Source organism: Notamacropus eugenii, chromosome 1, assembly GCF_028372415.1.
Source record: "Notamacropus eugenii isolate mMacEug1 chromosome 1, mMacEug1.pri_v2, whole genome shotgun sequence".
Lineage (NCBI taxonomy): Eukaryota > Metazoa > Chordata > Mammalia > Diprotodontia > Macropodidae > Notamacropus > Notamacropus eugenii.
Genome location: NC_092872.1, coordinates 23,463,302 through 23,487,959, shown reverse-complemented (window position 1 = coordinate 23,487,959; position 24,658 = coordinate 23,463,302). Strand labels below are relative to the sequence as shown.

At 38.2% G+C, this 24,658-nt stretch overlaps 1 protein-coding gene across 20 annotated transcripts in view; it reads left to right on the top strand.

Annotated features, from left to right (window-relative positions):
• Positions 1-24,658, top strand: part of FKTN (fukutin) — a 108,094-nt gene that overhangs the window by 36,942 nt on the left and 46,494 nt on the right. For 14 of the 20 annotated variants that reach the window (XM_072655362.1, XM_072655437.1, XM_072655419.1 and 11 more), the window contains 5 exons: positions 3,176-3,453; positions 7,115-7,247; positions 12,033-12,162; positions 15,585-15,718; positions 22,078-22,205. In XM_072655362.1, the coding sequence (XP_072511463.1) occupies positions 3,176-3,453; positions 7,115-7,247; positions 12,033-12,162; positions 15,585-15,718; positions 22,078-22,205 (803 nt within the window). The other 6 variants (XM_072655466.1, XM_072655486.1, XM_072655508.1 and 3 more) reach the window with 6 other exon arrangements.

The following is a 24,658-nucleotide window of genomic DNA, read 5'->3' as shown; positions in this document are numbered from 1 at the left end:
TTCTCTCTCTCCTCTTCCTCCTCCTCCCCCACTCCAATTGAGAAAGCAAGAAAAAAAACTTTTTGCAACCATATATAGTCAAGCAAATCAAACCCCTGTGTTGGCCATGTCTAAAAAGTAAACTTAAAAAATAATCAACCTCAGTCTTCACTCTGAGTCTGTCTCTTCCCTCTGGAGGAGGTTCTGATCAGTTGAGGGGTTTTTAATGGGAGTGGAAGGTACTTTAGACCTGCGTAGAGAGATTGGTGTAGAGAGATTCTGGAGGAAATTGCTTCGATTGATCCAGATTAGTAACTGTTCTTCAGCTTTAGTTCTTCAGTATTAGAGGGTTTCTTAGGGCACTGAGAGATTAAGTGAGTTGCCCCAAGTCACAGAGCCAGAATGTGTCAAAGGTGGTCTTAAAGCTGTGTTGTCATGATTCCAGTGCCCACTGTCTGGCCTCTGTGCACCATTATTGCTTGAAGCACACTTTCATTCTGTGTAATTATGTTGGGAAAGATAAATTGTCCTACAATACATTAAGATCCATGTAATATATTCTTTTATAATGATATTCTGTTGCAGTAACAAATTGTAATATAAGGGTGCTCATGAAAGGGCTATTTCTTTGAAGTGCTATTGAAATGTAGAGTTATTAATAGCTAAATTTAGACCAGCAGCTTTCACTTTAAGTGTTACTAGTGAGCAGTCTATTAAAATTTATTTTATGTATACATTTCTGGTGAATTCTGAAGAACAGACTGAATGAACAGTCAATCACAAGTATTTGTCAAATGCCTTCTTACTATTTGCCAGTCACTGTTCCAGGAATTGAGGATACTGATACAGAATCAAGACAGTCTCTGCCCTGAAAGAACTTACATTTTGGTGGAAGGATACCACAGTATTATTGTAAATGCAAGTTATATGGAAAAGAGTGCTTTGAGGACAGATCTTATAAACTAGGAGAACCATGAAAGGCATCTTAAAAGATTTGGCACTCAAGTTGTGCCTTGAAAGAACCGGGTCGAGGGGGTGGGGTTTAGGAGGCAACAGGAAGAATATTTCAGGCATGGGGAAAAGCTAAGGAAACAATAGGTCATTTTGGCAGGCCTGTAGTATCCATGAGGGGGAATCATATGTAATTAGCCTGGAAAGAGAGGTTGGAGCCTGATTATAAAACATTTTAAAGGTTAGAAAGAGGAGTTTGAATTTTATTCTAGAGACTGTAGGGAACTGTTCAAGCTCTTTGATTAAAGCAACATGTTCAGATCTGAGGTTGGTAGCTGTGTAGAGGATGGATTGGAAAGGAGATAGACCAGACGCAACTCCTTAACACCACTTCTTCCTCCTTCCTCATGCACTCTGCAATCCAGTGATACTGGCCTTCTTGTTACCCCTAGTACAGCATACACTTTTCCCCAGTGGCAGCAGGCATTTTCACCGGCCTCCCCCCATGCTTGGAACTTTTTTCTGTTGTGTTTGCCTCCTGACTTCCTTCAAGTCTCAGCTAAAGTCCCACCTTCTGTAAGAAGTTTTCCCAGTCTTCCTTATTCTTGGTGCCTTCCCTCTGAAATTTACCTCTAATTTACGTTGTGTATCACCTATTTGCATGTTTTCTTCGTTAAACTGTAAGCTCTTTTAGAGAAGGCACTGTTTTTTGCCTTTTTTTTTGGTAACCTCAGCACTGCTTGTTGACTAACTCATTAATTAGGAGATTGTAATAATACACAAGTGAGACTTGTTGAGGGTCTGAACTTAGAGGTATTATGGTGTGAGTTGACAAAAGGAGATTGAAGTGAGAAATGCTGACGAAGGATAGACTTGATTTGACAGCTGATTATCATATAGGGAGTGAGAGGAAAGAATCAAGGATAACTCCTTGGTTTCCTGCTTGGGTAACTTAGAATAATGATGTAACTGCTGACATAAATAGGATATTAGAAAGGAGAGGTGGGAAAAAAAGTTTGATTTTGGACATGGTGAGTTTGAGATACCTGTGGAAGACATAGGTAGTATCCAACATTTAGTTAGAGGTGGGACAGAGCTTGGGAGAGATATGAAGGCTAGATGTATAGATTTGGTCGTCATTCCCATAGAGATGATCCATGGGAGCTGGTGAGACACTATGAACCAAATGTAGAGAAGGAAAAGGAGGAGGCTCAGAATGTAGCCGTGGAGTGCACCCTCGAATTTAAAGCAGGCTATGCAAACGCCCCTGAGAGGTATTGATTGGTCTGGCTGATAGAAATTATGGGTCATAAAGGGATGAACCAGGAAAAACCTTATAGTTAGAGTTGTCCCAGAATAGAATGGGTAACCTTGAAAGGTGTTGGTCTTTGCCTCATTGGAGGTTTTTGGCAGAGGCCAGAACCAGTGATTCTTAAATTGTGGGTCTTGATTGCTTAAGAAGTGCTGAAGGGTTTGGGAATGGAAAAAGTTTTAGCAAAGCCTTGGGCTGAACAGCCACTTCTCAGTTATATTACAGTGGGGCCTCCTTTGGGGTTATGGATGAGTTTGGATGGCCATGGAGGTCTCTATCAGTTCTCAAATTCTGTGATCCTATTAACAAAACTCAAAAAAGAATTTATGCAGAGAGAAGGAGTGGTCAGTGGTGTCAAATAGTATATAGGATTGAGGGAAGGTGATTGGGATTAGTCATAGAGAGGTTATTGGTGACCATGAAGAGAGTAGTTTTAGTCAGGTTGTGGGGATGGAATTGGGTGATAAGTGGGAGATGAGAAAATGGAGGCAGTGAGTGTAGATTGTGGCCTCCAGATAGTCTTCTACTTTTCTGTCAAATCTCACAGGCATTTTGAAATATAAGTGAGCCTAGTGTCTGAAAGATAGCAGCTGTGTACCTGGTAAAATTTCCCACCCTTGCTGCAGTCTTTGGCATCAGTACTCTAGCTCCTCCCTCTATGTCAAGGCTTCAAGAGAGGAGGAACATCTCAGTATGAAACAGTGAGGGATCCCTTGAAATCATTTGTATGTTCTAATTGTGGGAAAGATACTTCCTTGGGCTTCAGTTTTATTATCCATAAAGTGAAGGTTTGGACCTGTGTGATCTCTAAGGTTCCTTTCAGTTATTCTTTGGATCCCATGATCCCTTAATGTGTTTAGTTAACACCAATCACATTTTGCTGTTCATCTTTGGTTTTAGCTGAAGTTTTACAGGATATTTCTTTGGTTCTAGGAGAACTGGTTTCAAATAGCTGAGAGAATGGGATTCCAGTGCCTAAAGATTCAGAGCAAAGATCCCCGCCTAGATGGAATAGATTACCTCTCTGGAACTGAAATCCCCCTGCACTATATCCTCAAACTAGCAACTCATGCCATCCACCTGGTGATCTTCTATGAAAGAAGTGGCAACTACCTCTGGCATGGACAGTTACGACTCAAAGGCCATTCAGACAGAAAGTTTGTGCCTTTTCGGAAGTTACAGTATGGTCGTTTTCCAGGAGCTTTTGACAGGTGAAAACAACATGAAAAAATCAGAAATGTCTGCTGACTTCATTGAGTGTGGCATTTCTTCACATGTGAAAAAATATAATATAAAACTAATATATTCCAGTTCTAAAATTCAAAAACATTTAAAAATCTGACTGTCAAGTTAAATGCTAATGGTAGCTTCACCAGATCAAGGATACATAATCATGATTCATTAGGAATAGGGAGTAACAGCCACTCACTTCATGACATGTAAATATGTATTGATATAAGCATTTCTGGCCATTCACGAATTCCTTAGACTTGAAACAAAAACATGGATATGAAAGTAGCCAGTGAAAGCATTGTTCTCTATGTCTTTGAGGAATAGCACGTGAATGGTTACTGACTGTGGAGAAGAGGAATTTCACCTCTGCTTTTGAGGAAGAAGGAAAATGTTTGCTTTCTCTTTTATGTTAGTTATGCTAAGAGTTTTATAATTTCTGGGAATGAGTTGTCCCGTTTCAGAGTTGTCCATGCTCTTTGGTTCCTCTTCTATTTGTCTATCTTGGCTGTTTCCTTGCTAATATTACCTATTTGAGGCTAGGAGGACAGTAACTGAAACTTTGCCATCTCTTTTGTTTTGGGGTTGGTTTGTTTTGCTTGTTAACAACCATTGTAAAGTGGAGAGAGCATAAAATTTAGTGGCTACCAGAAGAATTTGAATTATATATGGTTCTTTGCTCTCTGTGCTGTGCCTTCTTTCAATTAGCACCAGTAACACAATTGGCTTAATGAGCCTGTCAGTCTTTATAGGTTAATCAGACGCTTTCCTTTAATTATTTGACTCTTTCTGTCTTAAGGCTAGAAAGCATTCCTGTGAGATAGAAGGCACATTGGACTGAGAGTCAGGCTGTGGTCACACCTCTGTAACCAGCTAACCATGTGACTTGAGCAAATCATATCTGTAGGCTCCAATATTCTCAATGGAAATGTAAAATGAATGGGGTTCAACAGAATTGTTTTGGAGCCTTTCTAGCTCTAAAAGCTTTTGAATCTGTTATACTTTAAGGGGGCAGACTACATGGAACATTTTGACTTACTCTACTACCTTGAAACCATTCTATTTCAGATACTATAAATATAATTTAGTAGCTTTCTACTTTAATCTGGACAGTGGGAATTGTGACTAAAGAGGTAAAGGCTTAGTGTTAACTTCATAAAAAATTGTGCAGGAAAAATGTACCTTTTTGGCTTTATTAATGTCCAAATTTGAAAATCTAAGGGGTCCCCAGCCATCATTTAGAAGTGAGAACAGTATTTCCTTTGAAAAAGTTATTTTTATGGGATTTTAAAATTTTATGTAAAATTCTGTAATTAATGGTATTACTTTATGGTCATCAGAAGATATGTCAGCATTTGGCTGCCTGAAAGGAGGCAAAACAGATCAGCTGCCCTTTAAAATCCTAAAAATTGCACCATGCCAAATGGTCAAGAAATCCAGTGAGAAACTATAGGAAGTGATTTATTATACCGCAGAACTGCACACAGAGCCAGCTAGAAAGTTATAGGTGATCAGAAAGGGGGCTGCCAGCAAAGCTAGCCCCAGCACAGGCATACAAACCAACACTGTGTCCTACTGTGACCAGAAACGGGCCTGAGACATGTGTGATCTGCAGAGCTCTGATCAGAAACCCTCAGGGAACGCCTTAGAAACCAGAGGAAATAGTCATGACCGGTGTGGCCACACAGCACTCAGAGTGCTGATACTCTGTGCTAAGATCCCACGCAGGGTCCTGAACATGTGAAACAACACTGGAGTTTAGCATTAAATTAAATCCTTTCTCTTGTGGTGTTAAATCTTTTCCCTTTTATGGCTGTATTCAGTAATGCTGAATCTGCTTCAAATATTGAAGGGCCAACATATGAAACTGGAAACAAACATGCCTCCTCTACCCTGTTTTTCACATTTGACAAAATTCTGACGATGAGAATTTCTAAAATTTGGTAGAATTCTAGTGTCAAACTCTGAGTCATAATAGTTTCCAAGGAGAAGAATTATTCCTGTAAAGAAAAATGATGACTTGCTCACATTAACCTTTTTAAAACAGAGTTCAGGGGTTGAATATTTAACTCAGAATGAAACAGTGTCTGAATCAGTACATTTTTCTTGCATGCAGATTTTTTTTTCTGACCCTAGCCAGGTATTAAAATGACTAGTTTAGACACAATATTTTGAGAGATTGATTTCCATCATGCATTATTCTAGATGAACAAATAATAACCATTAATCTGAATATCCCATCCCTTGTGCTTGCCTCCACCTTACCCCATTCCTTTTTAGGGAATGGGGTAGGTCCACACAAGAACACACTCAGAGATGGGCAACATCTGGTTCTAGGAAGACAGGATTTTGGAAAGTTTTTTTAAAGCCTGGAGCTATCGTTCATTCATCAAATATTAGGAGTCTACTCTGCAGAAATTGCAACTAGGTCGTGTAGTGGATTGAGTCCCGGGGCTGGAGTCAGGAAGAGTGATCTTCTGAGTTCAGATCTGGCCTCAGACATGTAACTAGTTGTGTGACCATGGGCAACTCACTTAACCCTGTTTGCCACAGTTTCCCCACCTGTAAAAGGAGTTGGAGAAGGAAATGGCAAACCATTCCTGTTTCTTTGCCAAGAAAACTCCAAATGGGGTCACAGAGAGATATAACTGCAAATGATTGGACAACACTATGCAAAAGGTGGGGGCTAGAGACTTGAATTTGTAGTTAGAAGACCTGCATTCAAATTCTGCCTCTGATATCTCCTGACTGATCTTGGGCCAAGTCACTGAACCTCTGTGGACTTCCCTTTATTTGTAAGATGAAGAAGTTGGACTGTAGTTCTTTCTAGTTTTAAATCCATTCATTTAATCACCATTCAGTAAGCATTTATTAAGTGCCTGCTATGTGATAGACATTGTCCTACATGCTAGGGATCCAATGAGATCCCTGATCTCCCAAAGTTTACATTCAGGTGTATGGTGTAGGTTCTAATTGTTTTCATTTAATCAGGATACATTCTTTGAGCTAAGTGCAGGGTACTGTATTGAACAGTTTGTGCTGCTAAGTAAGCAAAACTTCAGTTTTACAGCCTTGTAGGAGAGAACGTGGCTTTGTAAACTATCAGATAGAAACTCTGTTAAGGGCAGAAAAATTTGTTTTTCCTTTATCTTATTTTTAATTTTTTTTTAGAGGCATGATGATGATTCTACTGGAATCTCTCAAATGAAAATGTAATTCATTGATCTACGGCCAGTCTCCAGCACTGTGCTCGGGCTACCTATCTTCTTCATGTCATTAATTCTAAGTTTCTAGAGCTAAAGACATTTGTTTCTAAACAGCTATCACACAAAGTAAATTGAAGGCTTTCATGTTTGTTAGCACTGTTAACTTCCATTCTACTGAAACCTGTGAGAATATTGATGATTGTGTACAAAAGTATTTAAAAATTCATTCATGCAAAATATGTAAATACACTCATTTTGGGTAAAGTTTTATAGATTATCCTTGAGTTGTTAGTTTGTAGCTAAGTAGATTGTGGTGAAAATATTCTTAAAATGTACCATTTTTTCAAATGTTTTATGTTAGAAGAGGCTGTGGTTTGTCATGAGTACAGTGTTCTGGATCAGAATCCTATCTTAAATTTTTTTGTTTTCTCTTCAGACCAGAATTGCTACAAGTTTCTGTTGATGGACTTGAAGTACAGATTCCAAAGGACCTTAACCACTTTCTAGAGGAAGTGCCACACTCTAGGTTTATTGAATGTAGGTTCAAAGAAGCTCGCTCTTTCTTTCAGGTTAGTGACGCTCAGGAAGTATAACTTTTAAAATTAAAATAGCTCTCTAATTTGAATATTAAATAAAATATAGGAATTTATGAAAAAACAGAAAATAAAACTTCTGTGTGCAAGATTGTTGATTCATGAATGGTGTCTTTTGGATATTTTGTTCTAACAAAAAAGTATGACTTAACCTTGAGAATATAATTCTTTACAAATGGATAATTTGATGCTTTTGAGGTCCTTTTTTGAGCAGTGGGGGAAGTTCATTATTTTTATTTAACATCTCAAAACCACTTATTCTTTTCTGTGTACTTTTCACATTTTTGAGACAGAATTTTAGAATATAAAAGCTAGAAAGAACCTTAAGAAGTCAGTTCAACTTGTTTCCAGGTAGGACTGTCCGTTGATTATATATGCATAATGTAGTCTGTCCTGTTTTTAAAAGTGTCAAAGAATGAAGACTCCCCTTTGGATTATACATCATGCAATGTTGTAATACTTTATGAAGAAAATCTCAGAAAAGTGATGTTGAGAATTAATTTTGTAATTCTTGTAATATTAGTTAAAAATAACTAAAGTATGAGGATGACGTTTTTGAGCTTTATTCTTCACGAGCGTGAGGGACATAGAAACTGAACCCTCTGGATGACATGGAGTAGAAGTGTCACACACATAACAGATCACTCATGCAGCCAGCTGTGTTGACCCTGTGTTTCCTTAACCCTGTGTGACTGCCTCAGTGCGAGGGATGAGAAGCCAGGGTGAAGATGAGTGCCGTATGGCCTTGGTAAAGTCACTTAACATTTTTCTGCTTCAGTTTCTCCATCTGTAGAACAGGGATACTGCATTTGGAAAGCTATGAGTAATCTTCAAATGAAAGCTGCTGTTGATAAAAATATATAAAATTTATATCTATTTTGTGGTGTATCTGTGGCAAAGCTTTAGTTCCAGTCTGATTTTCTTCTGCCACCTAACACTCATCTTGACTTTCTGCATACTCCGTTAGTGAGTGCAGGTCAGAGAAGGTGAGTTAATTTTAATGGTAGCTGAAGCAAAAGTATTTAGCATGTTCTCCCTTTGAAGCTACCTTCGAGGTCTGTGTAATGAGCAAAACAGATAAAATTGCAGGAAAAAATAACATTTAAGATCCAAATTACTTGGGGATTAGCAGTCATTTTTCTGTTTCATGCTCCAGTTCCTCCCATCAGTGACCAGGGAAGGGTCATCTTAAAGAAGTATTAATTTTTGAAATTAGAGAAACTTTTACTTTAAGCCTTTTTATGGAATACTTTAAAATACTTTCTAAAAATTTTTATGAAGAACTTTTTTACATTGCCCAAATTTTTTCTGTATTCCTCTTAGTCTCTACTTCAAAGAATCATCTCATATGACAAAGAATATCCTTTTCATAACACTTTAAAGTGTTTTGATTTTTTTTTTTCTCAGATACTGCATACGTTTAGGAGTAAGCCTGAATTCTTTAATGCACAGTTTTCTTCATCATAATGTAAAGAAGAGCAGTTTTTTGAATGGGGAGAGTTCGATATATGTTGACATTCTGTGGACTTTTTTCTTTATTAAATTTATCGATTTCTTTTTATTTATACCATTTTCATTTAAGAATATCTAGTCTTCCCCTTTCTCTTCCCAGAGAGCTACCCCTTATAGCAAAGAATAAGAAAGAGAGGGAAGAAAAGTTCAGTAAAATTAACCAACAAATCACGTAATCAGAGAATGTATCCAGTGCTCCACATCCATAGTTCTCCACCTCCCAATTAAGGGAGGTCTGTGTCCTTGTCTCATCTCCAAGGACCCACCTGTAACCGTCATCATTATACAGTGTTCAGTTTTGATTTTTTTTGTTCTTTTCATTTTCAGATGACTTTTAAAATTATATTTTAAAAAGAGATTTATCACTGAGCATAAACACTTTATCCACATGTTTTCAGAAAATCTGTTTTAAAACAAGCCAGCTCCAAGGATATGAAAATCTATTCTGTCCAGTTGGAAACATGCCTCTTATCTGATAACTCTGCGCTGTTTCCACTTGCTTCTTCTTGAAGCTCCACAAATATTCAGTGTTCTGCAGGTACAGTCTTATTGTTACTTCAAAAACATTTAAGCCTTAAATATTTTCTACCAGCTTTGTGTATTTTCTGTAGCAATACTTGCACTTATTAGTGTTATACTGTGTAATTGACAGGCATAACAGTATTTACTGAAATAGTTCTTGCTAGTAAGGACATTCTATGCACAGGAAACATGTTTAGTCATTCAACAGACGTGCAAATACTGCACATAAGGTAGTATACAGTTAATTATTGTGGCAAATACGAAGGGTAGTATGGCAATCCTAATCCTTAAGCAATTTACCACCTAGTGGGGAAGATGAAAAAAGTACAGAAATAATTGTAATTCGAGGCAGAATGTGAGGAACAAAGTGATATGGAAGTTTGGCCATGCAGTTATAAAGCTCGTTTGTTGAACAGCTGTTAAAAGTCACAAATAAATAAACCATATAGTTAGTATAGTTTCACAGTAGGGAGCAAAGACATCCTTTTATTAAGAGACATCTAGAGAGCATTTATTTAGGGGGCTATTTTATTACCTACCATCCAGTTGTCTAGGCTCATTACATTCTAGTTGATAATCTATATCTATCTACATGGAGATTTGTCTATGTAAATATAGTTATACATTGATATATCTGTGTCTATCCTTATCTACATAGGGCTCTATATCATCGATCTATCTATCTATCTGGAAAGGCAGTATGATGTGTAAGGTGTTCCATAATATTGAGAATTCATGAGGATAATGTCATGTTTTTGAATTCCAGTATATTTGCAATCTTAATTTCAAATTTTAATGGAAAACACTCAGGAAGCATCTGATGAAAGAAAATGAATGAAGGATGAAAAGAGGTCTTAATGTAACATCCTTGTTGGATACAGATAGTTTTGCTTTGTTTTGCTCTTTTTTTCCTGAGCAAAATCAATATGCAAGATAGTAATGCTGCCTGGAAGAGCCTGTTCTTGACAAAATCCAGTAGAGCTTTGCATTCATTCATTCTTCATCATGCCCACCCATGCCCGAAGATAGACCTAAGACTCAGCCTTTCTTGTTTTTGTGTATTGGTGTTTCTGCTGCGGGACACAGTAATGTTCTGTATATCATTTTTGTCTTTACTCTGCTCTTACTTACTCTTATTTCAAAGGCTTGGTTGTAATTATCCCAGGTCGGCTACCTAATGAGCATATTTGCATACTACTTTTAATCCTTGTTCGTACCAAGTCAATTTAGATAATACTGCTAAATTTCTTACAATAAATGAAATAGAGTAGGAGAGTCTATTGGGTATTTGTGGAGTCCTTTTTTTCCAGTCATGTTCTTTGTGACCCATTTGGTATTTTCTTGGCAAAGATACTGGAGTTGTTTGTCATTTCCTTCGGGCTCATTTTACAGATGAGGAAACTGAGGCAAACAGGATTATGTAGCTACTCAGTGTCTGATGCCAGAGTCCTTCTGACTCCAGACCCAGTGCTCTGTCCTCTGTGCCACCTAGCTGCCTCAGGTTTTGTGTTAGCTCTTGCTAACTCTTGTTGCCATTGTAGAGTTAGCTTTTTCCCCATCATTTCATATAGCAGAGTACATCATGAACATGTACCACTGTTCGTTCAGTCATTTCCCAATCAATGGGCATCCCTGCAATTTCCATTTCTTTGCCACCACAAAGAGAGGTGCTATAAATATTTTAGAACATATAGGTTCTTTTACTTTTTCCACAGTCATATTGAGAAACAGACCTAATAATGATATTGCTGGGTCAAAGGGTATATAAGCAGTTTAATAACTCTTTGGGCATAATTCCAAATTGCTCTCCAGAATGGTTGGATCAGCCCAGAGATCCTGGCACTTTTCATTTTGCTAGTTGGTGATTTAATGTTATTCTCACAGTGGCTCAGTGTAGCATGTAGGCAGGAAAATGGAGTGAAAAAATGTTAAGTGACTTACCTTGGGTTGTACAGCTAGTTCACAGCAGAATCATGGCTAGAAAATTAATTCCTGTTGCTCATTCCCAGTTTATTTCAATTCAGTTCATTACCATGCTGACACTATCAAAGATGATAAAATGGGTTTCCCAGCTTGTAGTTATATGTTCCAGGGCTAGGTGTACTGCAGGGGAAGTGCTTTGGAAACAGAAGAATCTTAGTGTCAGAAGGATATGCCATTTTAGAGATGTAAACCAGAGATGGGTTTGTCCTTTGAAAGAGATCTACCAATCCATGCTCCATAAAATGTTCTTAGGTGGTGAGGGCTGGAGCTGGGCAGTCTAGAGAAGACAACGTGTTTGGAGAAACTCTGACTCTTACAACATGTGTGGTGTCCACATTGTTCAGTGCTCTGGCCCTATATCGATCCCTTGCTGTTGTCGATTGAGAACAGCTCCACAAACTGGTCAGTCTGAACCAGAGAATTGAGTCACTTAGTTCCTATGCAGACTTGAGAAGTAGTCACTGACTTACCTTTCTTATGCCTGCCCTGAGTGTCCGGCATCTCATCGCCTCTAGGTGCCCGGTACTCCGGTGCTGCCTCATGTCTCTCTTGTCAGCAAGGAAGACATCAGATAAATCCATTTCTTGCTTTCCTTCCTTCTTTTACTCATCATACGTACTCATTCTTTTTAATTAGACCAATAAAGGATGATATTCTTTTTTTAAATATAAAGTAAAGAAACAGAAGAAAAGTGACATTCTTTCTAGATATGAAAGTGATAGTTACATATTGATTAATCTTTAGAAGTACCAGGATGACATCACTGTGGAGGCAATGCTGTTTCAGAAGAATGCAAAAACGTTGTTACACCTGGCAGCTGCTACCCTAAAGGATTTGGGAGTCCGGTTTTGGCTCAGCAGTGGGACCTGTCTTGGTAAAACCTTTGCGTTTTTTATTTGGCTCTTTTCTGTCAAAAACCTCATACCTAAATTGGTGGTATGTCAAATGTATAAATTTTCACTTCTGATTCTAGAGATGGTTTTTTGAGAGTTATTTTAGGACATTTTGAGGATGTTAAAAGTATTCAGTTTCTAAGCACGAAAAAAAAAAAGAAAAAATTTGTTAAGTACCATGGCATAATGATTTCTGCTTAGATTTTTCCAGGAGTTATTATTAAAATTTATGCCATAGTGAAGAGGAACATAGTTGTATTTGTAGGAGAAGGTAATTTGTAAAAAATTCACATGCCTAGATAATACTGCAACCTTCTAGTTAACATTTTATTATTGTTTCCTTGAAGATAGTCATGAAAATTTTTCTTCACTCATTTAAATGACACTAAAAATTTCAGGATACAAGGAAGGCTACATATAATGCTAAGGCAGAGGGATTGACAAAAGATCTTTCACATAAGAAGAATCAGAAGGAAAAGCAGTTCAAACTCGCATTTAAAAGTAGTACCTGCCTTTCTTACTAATGTTCAAGAAGATTCTTTTATTTAATTTTCTTGATTTTAATTTTAATGAATGACCATTTTGTTGTAAACGTGTTAGAATTAAATATATATGAAACAACCCAAAATCACTGAGCCATCAGACAAGATAGAGATTAAACCATTTAATATGTGTTTAAGCAAAATAACTTTAGGGAACCCTTCAAAGTCAGGATATCTTATGAATCCATAAAAATCCCACATCCTGGGATTTTTAATCTGAGGAAAAGAAACTGGAATTTCAAAACTAATTATACCTATTAGTTATGGTTACTCCCATGCCCAGCCCTATACTGGAGACTAGAGAGGAAAGCCAGAGAAATTTTTTGGAAAACCAGGGAAGTTTGTGAGATGAGAGCAGACTGTGCAGAAATTAGAATCAGCAGGAGGACCCATTGCCCGTTCAAGGACTTCTCCACATTTCTAGAATAAAGCATAATTTAAAGTGAACCATACAAAGTGCTTAACATTGTTTTCCATATCTGAAAGTTAATTATCTAATAAACTGCACTTTTTGAGCCCTAACTCTATTTACACTAGTCTGAGATTGGCAAATTGTAACATCAAAGTTGATCTTGCTCTGAAGCATCCAAGAAATTGTTCCCATTCCTTTCTTTATTTGTCACCTTGCAGTGGTTGCATCCTCCCTCCACTTCTCCCAACAGTTCCCACCTCCATTTGAATGCATAAAGAACTGACGTTAGTGTGGCGTGTGTCCTATTTCATTTCCTTCTGCATCCTAATTTTTAGTGTCATAGCAGTATAAAAAGCATTGCCTATACGTATACTAATCTATTGAAAATTTTAGGAAAATATGTGAATCTAGCTTTAGCTTTAATCTGTTCTGCATAAATCTCATATTTTTGTTTCACTTTATAGTGTTGTTTAAAAATTAGGTATTTAAAAATAATTGGCAATAGTTTTTTTGACATTGCAACTTCTTGTTCAGTTGTGTCCAATTCTTCGTGACTGCATTTGGGGTTTTCTTGGCAAAAATACTGGAGTGGTTTACCATTTCCTTTGCCAGCTTATTTTACAGAGGAGAGAACTGAGGCAAACAGAGTTAAAGTGTCTCGCCCAGAATCACACAGCTAGTGTCTGAGGCCAGATTTGAATTCAGGAAGAGGAGTCTGCCTGACTTCAGGCAATTAACATGACATAATAAAAAGAGTACAAGATTGGGACCCATGTTCAAATCCTGGCTTACTAGGGTTACCTTGGACAAATCACATAACTTCTCTGAGCCTTTTTTCCCTTATCTCTCTAGTGAAGGTTGGATTATCTCTAACATCTCTTCCAAATTCTATAATATAGGATTCTGTGATATGGCCAGTAGCAGTGGAATAATGTCTAAAGGCGGCTTATATGTACTGCTATTTGGCATATAAACCAAGAATTACCAGTTCCTTGTCCTCACGCGGTCAGTGTTCAGTTGGAAGCAAGTGTTTTTAAATTAAGATTCTGAAGTCCTTTAATACTTGTAAACTCCTGTTTCTATGTAAGGAACTTATTAGTGATTTAAATTGGTTTTCACTTTCCTAAGTAAATATTTCCTTGCACTGAATTAAAGTGATTTGTCTGCGGTTCACCAACTAACCAAGTCACTGGATGAGCACAGTTTATGCTTAGGGCGGGTGATCAGGTGTGCTATATGTCAGGCAGGAAAATCTCCCAATTACAAACAAGCCTGAATTTCAGAGAGAGAGTGTGTGATCTTCTATGACTATACTGCAGTGAGTCCAGGAAATGCTCCTTATTTTTATTGGACATTATACAAGAGTCATCTACAGAAAAGAGAGGAATTTCTCCTTTTTGGAGAAATTCCTTGTCAGCATAAATCCCTTTTGTGAACTAGACCCTCAGTTTTTTTTAAGGTGCTTTTGGCTTTTATTCTTAGGAAAAAATATATCAACAGTGTAAACCTTAAAAACAATTTTCTTATAAATGCTTTTGTGATTTTTTTTTTGCTAGTGTAAGACTGCTAACTCAGAGCCATGTACGTAGTGAAGACTGAGAAATATTTTTCAAAGTTGATATCAACAATTTAGGACATGTTGCCCTTCTTTTTATACTTGCCAGCATTTGGTCCAGCAGAACCCTGCCTGAACTTTATAAACATTTTAGTTAGGAAAAAGGCACTCGTTGAATGAAGGAGGGAAGCCATGGAATCATTTTTGAGAAGAGGCGTGGGGTCGTTTTCTTCACTGTCAGTGAACTATTTTTCTGTTCAGTATAGTACTCATAAGTTAACCAGCATTTATGAAGTGCCTGCTGTTTGCCAGACACTGTGTAAACTCTGAGGTACAATTAAAAACAAAAACACTCCCCTTTCCCTCAGGGAGCTTGAAGTCTAACAATATACACATATAGGCAAAATATATACAGAATAAATTGGAAATAATCAACTGAGCAAAGGTACCACCAGCATGGGGAGGGGTGGAGCAGGATGGAGGGGATGGGGTGGGAGGGAGGAGAATCAGGAAAGATTTTTGAAGGTGATGAGATTTTAGCTGAGACTTGAAGGAACCCAGGGAATCCTTTTTGATATGTCATTGTTAAAATTAGTACTTTAGTAATGGTGTTTATTTTTAGACTTATAATTTATTAAAAAATTTAAATGAAACATCCTTTCTAGAGACCTTAGACCAAATTAAAAAAAAAACCAGATAGACCACACACATCCATAGGCGATTATATACTGTTTGGCCTGGAGTAATAGGTTAAAAAAAATTTTTAATGATAGTAAAATGCCCCAAGATAACTAAATATTATGGAACCCAAGTATCATAAATTTAGTAAGGAACAGTGGTTAATACTATATCAAATGCTTACATTTTTTTTCTCATTTTTTTTCTTTTTGTTAGGCTGGTATCGGCAGTGCAGTATTATTCCTTACAGCAAAGATGTGGATTTGGGGATTTTTATACAAGATTATACATCAGATATAATTACAGCTTTTCAGAATGTAGGACTTTCACTAAAACACAAGTTTGGAAAGGTCAGCAATGAATCATTTGTTTAACTTCTTGATAGTGTGCTTCAAAAAATAAATGTATATTTGGGGACTTAAAGCTGGCTAAAAACATGCACGTGCTATGTTCATTATCACTGTCTTCAGCAGAAACATTGGTTGACATAATTGTGACTTGTCTTTTCTGCTCAAAGAATAACAGGAAAACCTGCCTATTCATTAATCATGAAAATTTGAAAAGAATCTTAAACTCCATTACATTCGAGTTAGTAAAGTTGCATAGATATCATAAATAGTACTTTTTCTCTTACATTAGAGTAATGCTTAGTTCATATCATTAGTAAAATAAACAACAGGTTCATTGTCCTAGAACTGGAATTGTTTATGGTTCTTAAAGCTAAACTTTCAAACCTACATTTGGCAGCTTTTCATCAGCCTGGGGAAGGGGAGAAGGCAGAGGTACGTTATTGGAGATGGAAGGAAGGGACTCCTCCCCCCACGTTGGTTCTCTGTGTAGATTGCAAATTGAAGCTAGTGATAATAGCAAGAGGACTGGTTTTATTTATTGGGGGTAGATGGAACGAGAGATACTGGAGAAGGAGAGACACAGGAGAAACCCGCGGAAGAAAGACCAAAGCCCAGCTACTAGAAGCAAGTCATCAAACCCCAGAGCAAACAGCTACACGAAATCCAGGCTGCATCTCATTTCACACTTCACTTTATATTCCACCACAGTGCACTTGTGTCATTATGCCAAGGTGAAACACATCTTTTATCCCCAGTGATCAAAAGTGTGTTATTTAAGAGCAGAAATGTATACATTTCAAAGCGCAGATTGGTCTCCTTACGAGAAAAGAAAGTAAATGTGCTGGAGGAGTTCTTCACCATCAGCAGAGCCATCCAGGGCAGCAAAGTATTCCTCAGAAACCTGGAAGGACTGAGGGCTGATGAAGAGCTGTAGTTTGGAACCAAAGACAGTCCTGGAAAGAGGGAGAATGTGACACACCCCCAGAGAGTTGGTGAGTGGACGCAAATGGGAAGCTCTTTCTGAAGAAAGGCCTGGGACGCTTTGAAGAGAAAGCAGTTACTTTTTATCCAGGAGATGGATGTTGTTAGGTAGAACAGGATCTTAGGGAGAAGGGATGAATAGTGTTGGCTTTTGGTTGGAGTAAGGAGGCAGCCATTTATTAACCAGAGAATAAGAATAGAGAGATCAGTTTCTTTCTCAGGGCGTATCTCCAAGATAAGGCCGAGACCCTAGTCAAAACAATGATGATTACACATCTCCTGATTTAACTAAACAAAAATAATCCTTCCTGAGCACGCATTGTTAAAGGTTACAGTAGAGTCCTCTATATGATACTTATAGACCTCAGGGGCATCACCAGTGTTTTTTAATCATTTCAATGTATTAGAGGCTAAGAATGAAAAACATTTCAGAAGCGAAGAGCTAATTAAGGTAGTGTCTCAGAATGGGATTTGGATTTTTGATGTATGGCCATATATTTTAATATGAATGGTAGGGTCTTGGGTAGGTTTGGAGTGCACCTCATAAGGACTGGTAAGGATGTATTTTCCTGGAAAGTTGGAAACCTGATACAAAAGGTTTAAATGGGAAAGCTACAGTATGGGAAGAATAATTAAGGCATCCAGAACTTGACAGCAGGTAAAAATCAAAGAAAAAAGTAATAATAAAACCCATAACTTCAGATATCTATATAAAAATGCACAAACTGTTAATAAGCAGGATGAACCAGACCCTACCTGAAGTAAAATTTGACCTCAGAGGTATTATCACTGAGACTTGCTGAGATGATAACCATGATGGAAAAATAGTTCTAGAAGGGTATTATTCAAAAAAAATAGGACAGACAAAAGAGGTGCGAGGCATCATTTTTATATATTCATGTTAAAAAGATATATTAGGAAACCCTCCCCCCCCCCAAAAAAGTGGGGAAACATAGCGGAAAGCTTTGAGGTGAAGCTCAGTGGAGGTATAAATTGAATAACAAGGCCACCAGAGAATACTACCACTACTGCTACTAATAATAACTCACATTTAGAGAGCATTGTAACAGGCACTGCAGTAAGTGATTTACAGAGGAGGAAACTGAGGTAGACTGAGGTTAAATGACTTGCCCAGGATCACACAGCTACTTAGTCTCTAAGATGGGCTTTAAACTTTGGTCTTCTGACTTCAAAACACCTTGATCAGAAAGAGAGACTGGGAGAATTTGGAAAATATTGTAAGCCTGGCACGCAATTCTGATAGTAGTGGAGGACTTAAAATATTTTGGTGCTTGCTGAAATTCTTTCTTTGCCCAAAGTGGGGCAGCTAATACTTTTCTTGGCTTGCTTTAATGATACCACCCTTCAAAAGATGAAATCAACAAGAAGAAATTCTATTCTGGACTTGATTTTTTCCAGAAAGGAGGAATTGGTTATCAGGGCACAAATAATGGAAACCTTGAGTGGAAGTGATTGCTCCATCCTAGAATTTGTGATAAAGAAAAGAGAGTTGAAAATAGTCTTAGATGCACCCCAAAATTTTGAAGAGAAGATTTTAAGTTTCAGAGCTAAGTAGGATTCCATGGACCAAGATTCTGTAGGGGAAATCAGACCAGAAGGCATAAGAACCTCTCAAAAATGAGATGCTAAAGAAATAAACAAAAACCCCCACAAAACCCAATTCTGTAGAGAAAAAAGGGGGCACTGTCTAAAATGGTTGATAATTAAGGTGGATATCGAGGAAGCTCATCAACCAACTTAGATTTTAAGAGATATGCACAAAAGACAGAGCAAGGCAAGTAGTGGGTGATGAATACAGAAGTATGGTTGATTCTTGGAAGAATCAGGAAAGCTCTCTGGATGAGAAAACACAGGACAAAGATGGTTAATAGGGAGTTGATAATGAAAATATGATCAGTTTTATTATAGTGTTTGTTTTGAAAATGTGAATTTGTTCCAATTTGATTGATATATAAGGGAACATTTTGAACATAACATGAGTTGTGGTTTTATTTCTGATTTCTTCCTCACAAAACAGCACAAATGCAGACTTCAACCCTTTCAATGCCTACTTCCACAAGCAAACTTTGGATGTTTTTCAAGTTGAAGTGTCTTTTATTGTATATCTTCTGGTGCAGTAGGAACTGTGGCCAGAAGAATGCTGGTCTGCACATCTTCCTCCCCATCTTCTGCCATGCTCCCTTCCCTCTCCCTAGGCCTAGGATTATGACCAGCCCACCCTGGAACGAGACTTTATAGTCCAAGAAGTAGCCCAAGATTGCCGACAGTATTGAATTTATGTACTCTTAACCATTTAACATATTTAAAACTGTGCTACTGTTTTTATTTGGTTCCTATCCTTTTTTTTTTTAAAGTATCACTAATGAAGTTTTTGAGAGTTGTGCCCTGACCTCATTTGCTCCATGAGCTCTGTAGTTTTTATTGCATAGTTTTTCATAGTGAGGTGCTTTTGGAATGAGTATGTCAAGTTATAGCAAAAATGACTGACTAAGGAGAGAGTAGGAAAACAACTAGTCATCTTTGATGAGGTCATTATAAGGTTCAGATGAACTATAGCCTAGGATACTAAAGGAACTGTCAGATATGATTACTGAGCTGTTGTTAATGATCTTTGGAAAACAGAGATGCTGCAGGACTGGGAAAGGGCCAGTGTCCCAAGTTTCAGAAGTGAAGATGATGGAATTAAATCAGTGGATGGAAGTTTCAAAGAGGAATTTAAGTTCAGTATAAGGAAAAATACCTTATGAATTAGAGCAATACAAATATATTTCTGTATATAAATTGTAAATAAATATAAAATGGCCTTATGAAGTAACCATTTTTTTCTTATTGGAGATTCAGAAACAAACACTGGATTACTGTTTGTTGGCAGTTTTGTTTAAGGGATTAGCTTTGAGGGATGAGTTGGAATAAATTCTAAGGTCCCCTTCCTGAAATTCTGTTGTCCTGTGAAAATAAATCTTGGAAATTAAAGCAAAGGAACTTCTTAATCACTATAATTATTTTTAGGACTGGGTTTCTTAAGAAGAAATCTCTTAAATTTCTTCTGTCGTTAAATTTCAAAACTTCATCTCACTTTTATTTCACGTAGATTTTTAATGAGCTGTGGTGTGTAGGTTCCTCACAACTGTTTTTAGGCAGAGACCCCGTGTTTAAATCAGTCATTAAACCTTTACTGAGCTCCTGCTATGTGGTAGGTACTGTGCTGGTCACCAAGGCTCCGAAGAAAGGTGAAAGACAGTTCCTACCATCAATGAACTCAGAGTGCAATGGGGGAGACAATACGCAGACTATGTACACATTAGCTACATGCAGAATAAATTGGCAGTGATCAGCAGAGGGAAGTCACAAGAATTAATGAGGGTTAGTGAGACTTTAGTTGGAATTTGAAGGCAGTCAAGAGGAAGAGACGACGAGAGCATGAGGAGACAGCCAAGTCGGGAAGTGAAGTGTCTTGTCCAAGGAGTATATTGAACACCAGAGGATTTTATCTCTGTTTGATCCTGGAGATAATAGAGAGCCATTGGAGTTTATGGTGTAGGGGGGTGACTTGGTTAGACCTGAACTTTAGGAAGATCACCTTGACAGCTGAGTGGAGGAGGCACTGGAGAGGGGAGAGACTTGTGGTAGGCAGACCAACCAGTAAGGAGGCATGAGAGTCAGGAGGACTTGCACCAGGGTGGCAGTTCAGAGGAAAGAAGGGAGAGTATCCAAGAGATGTTCTGAAGGTAAAATCCACAGGCCTTGGCAGCAGATTGGATGGGGAGAGGTGAGGTTGTGTGTGAGAGAATGTCTGGAAGATGGTGGTGCCCTTGACAGTAAGAGGAAAGTTTGAAAGTGGGGAGGGTTTAGGGGAAAAGACAAGTTCAGTTTTGGACATAGTGAGTTTAAGGTAATTGACAGAAATCTGGTTTCAGATGTCCAATAGGCAGTTGGAAATGGGAAACTGGAGATCAGCAGAGAGGTTAAGCCTGGGTAAGTAGATTTGAAAATCAACAGCATAGAAATGATCATTGAATCCATGAGAGCAGATGAGATCACAAAGAGGGCCCAGGACAAAGCCTTATGGGATAGTCACAGTCAGCAGGTATCACCTGGAAGAAGATCCATCAAAGAAGACTGAAAAGGAAAGATCAGATAGGAGGAAAACCAGGAGAGAATTGTGTCATGAAAACCTTCATAAAAGAGAGTAATGGACAGTGTCACAGTCTATAGAGAGGTAAAGAAGGATGAGAATTGATAAAAGACCATTGGCAATTAACTAACTTTGGAGAGAGCAGTTTGGTTTGAATGATGAGGTCAGAAGCCAGACTATAGAGAATTAAGAGGAAAAGAATTAAAAAAGAAAATAAATGGAGGCATCTGTTGAGATGACCTCAAGGAGTTAGCTCCAAAAGGGAAGAGAGGTAATGGAGTGAGGGAGAAAGGGGGGTGGGGGAGAGGCTAAAGTGACATGGGCATGCTTGTAGGCAGTAGGGAAGCAGTCAGTAGTCAGAGAGAGACTGAAGATGTGAGAGTGGGGCTGATAGAGGGGGCAGTGTGCTAGAGAAGATAGGATTGAATGGCAACATTTGTGTATGTAGAGAGGTTTGCCTTCACAAGATACGAGATGTGGAAGAGTGGAGAAGAGGGAGCTCTTGGAGAACGGTAGATACGGATTGAGTTTACTTCAAAGGTAAGTATAGTAGTGTTAGCTAGAGAACCTGGAAGTGGCAGTGAGGAACAAGGAATATTCCGATTCCCCTACCTCAGCCAGTACTGGAAAGGGTGACCAGGGAGGCTATGTCATTAGGAAGGAGCTAGGAAAAGATTTAAGATGAAAACAAGTTTGTTATCTATGGGGCAGGCATTTCAGAGCTCACAAGTAAGAGGGTGGGGGTAGGGAAGTGGTGAACTTTAGCAGGTCCAGTGATCAGAAAGACGTCACAGCTTCAAGAATAGTTTATGATGAACTAAACTGGTTTCTTTTCTTACAGTTTAGTAACTTTGTACATCAAGGGTTACTGACATTATTGAGCTAGCATGTTACTCGGTGTCAACCAAGTATTTGTTTAATCTTTTTAGGATGTTGGGTAGGATTGATGTTAGAGTACACTGTAAGTTTTAAGTTACTCTATAAAAGTCATTATCATTTTTATTGTTTGTGATGATCATAAAGATTTATTTGCTAATGATTTTACTTGTATGGTGGTGGTATGTTTGTATTGCTTTGTTAACGTCCATGCTTAGCCAAAGGAGGGTGCTGAAATTTGATATTTAATATTCCTTTTGAAGCTGGAATATAACACTGAATTGCCTAAGCATAGTTACTTTCTGTTTATTCCTTTCCCAGTCAAAATCTACTGTTTTCTGCACAGGTAGAAGACAGTTTGGAGCTATCTTTCCATGGAAAAGATGATGTGAAACTTGATATTTTTTTCTTCTATGAAGAGACCGATCACATGTGGAATGGAGGCACTCAGGCCAAATCAGGAAAAAAATTTAAGTATGAATTGTATATTTTTTAATAGTTTATGTGTATTCAGAGTAAAAAGAAAGATGATGAAACAGTACTGTGAGGACCCAAACAGCTGCTCACTATTCTGGTCAAAGAGTCAGTCATCTTCTTGATAGCTACCTGTTGATAATTTGAATTCATGCATATTCTCTTCCCAAGTAAACTAGTATGGGAAAGGAGACCTTCTTTCCCTATTATAATCAAGTAAACTCAAATGTTTTATTAATACAGCAATTCACCATGCGCATAGTCGGTGTGTCAGAGAAAGAGAGAGTTAGGAATACTCTCACTAACATCCAGGTCAACTCTTATACCCAGAGTCCCATATCCCATTGCAGGTGTACCTCTCATGCTTTCTTGTCGAACTGGTCTGAGGCAGAAAATATCTTTCCATCCTCTCAAGGGTCCACAGGCTTTGATCTCAATTCCCTTCTCCCCTCCCCCTCCACCACTATAGACACCTAAGAGAGACATAGGGAGTTCACTGCTGTTCAGGGTGACCCCATTCTTACTGGAGTGTCATATGACAGTGCAGTCTTTCTTTGGTCCTGCAATGCTAACTCATCTAACAGCTATGACTTCCTCTTGTGGCCCTTGGAGGGCAGACAAGGCTGGCTTTTTAAAGCCATGTTCAGCTTCTGAGTGTCAGTCACCAAGCATTTATTAAGTCTTTATATGTACCAAGGACTGTGCAGGGAATGCAGAGAAAAGCAAAAACAGCCTCAAAGAGTTCACATTCTAACGGAGGAAACAACATAAAAGTAACTGGGAATATAGAATATTTGTTGTAAGTAGAGAATTAAGAACTAATCAATAATTAATGAGAGCCCTACTTAATAAATAATGAACAGATAATTAGAGAATTTGTTATAAATAGAGTTAATACAGAATAGGGAAAAGGCAGTATCAGAGAGTAAGATGTATTAGCAGATGGAGGAACCAGGAGAGGTGGAATTTAGGCTGAGTCTTGAAGGAAGCCAGGAGACAGAAATGAAGAGGAGAGCATTTGAGACATGAGGGGCAGCCAGTGAAAATGCAGAGTCAAGAGATGAAGTGTCTTATGTGGGGAACAGCAACTAGGCTAGGGTCATATCATAGCGTTCAGGAATCTAATAAAATGTAAGAAGATGGAAATAAAGAAAAGGACCAACTCAGGAAGAGCTTTAAATGCCAAACAGGAGTTCGTATTTGGTCCTGTAAGTAATAGTTAGCTGTTGGAATTTATTGAACGCGTATTTTGGTGGAGGAATGATAAATGTCTTTTGGACATCTTCAGTTTGAGATGTAGATAGTACATCCAGGTAGAAATTCTAGGAAACTGTTTGAAGTTAGATCCTGGGATGTTGAGTCCCCCAAAGATCTATGCCTGCATGAGATCTTTCTTCTGGGCGCGAATGAATGAGTTGGGAGCAAGGATGGTATACACTCCGTTTATTCTCATCTAGCTCAGAGTATATATAGGCATTCTACTTCCATGCATGCAAGAAGCTCATATACACTTTGTGCTGAGCTTACGTGCTTGGCTGTTGCTGCTCTTGCTCAACGTAATTGCCGAAGGTCGGTTATTGCTTAAGGGTGGTCCATCACGTAAGTCATATAAGACATGACGTCCCAAGAGATTTCTCCCGAGGATACCGTGACCCTGATAACCCAAGAGTTCCAAATCCCTTACACTGGGACATGATCATAATAGAATACTACTGTTCTATAAGAAAAGCATGGAGGCATCTAGGTGGCACAGTGGATAGAGCACTGGTCTTAGAATCAAAAAGACTCATCTTCATGAGTTCAAATATGGCCTCAGGCATTTACTAGCTCTGTGGCCCTGGGCAAATCACTTAACCCCATTTGTCTGAGTTTCTCCATCTATAAAATGAACTGGAGAAGGAAATGGCAAACTGCTCTAGTGTCTTTGCCCAGAAAATCCCAAATGGGATCACAGAGTTGGACACGTCTAAAACAACAGAAGGACAACAAATAAAAGCAGGGTAGACTTAAGTGAACTGCTGCAGAGTAAAGTAAGACAGTGACAGAATGACTGCAGCACCCCAATCACAGAAACCGAGCTCATCGTATAGATGAGCTGAGAAAGCAGACCTTTCTTCATTGGAGATACGGGAGGACAATGGGAGTGGAACACTCTAAGTGAGTGTGTGCGAGTGTGTGTGTGTGTGTGTGTGTGTGTAGTGTGAGTCAGTGTGTGTGTGTTTATACACAGTCAACCTCCGTTTTGGTTAGCTTTTTTGATCTTTTTTTTATTATGAGTGATAGGGAGGAGAAGGGACATAGTTAGAAATAAAGATAATAGAAAAAAGAGAAAGAAAATTAGGTTTTTTAAAAAATATGAGTCTGAGATTCTGGAGAGAGAGGCCGTTGCTCATATATCTTCTAGCGCATTTCCGAAAGAGAGAGATTTTGAGTACATTCTCATGTAATTGAAG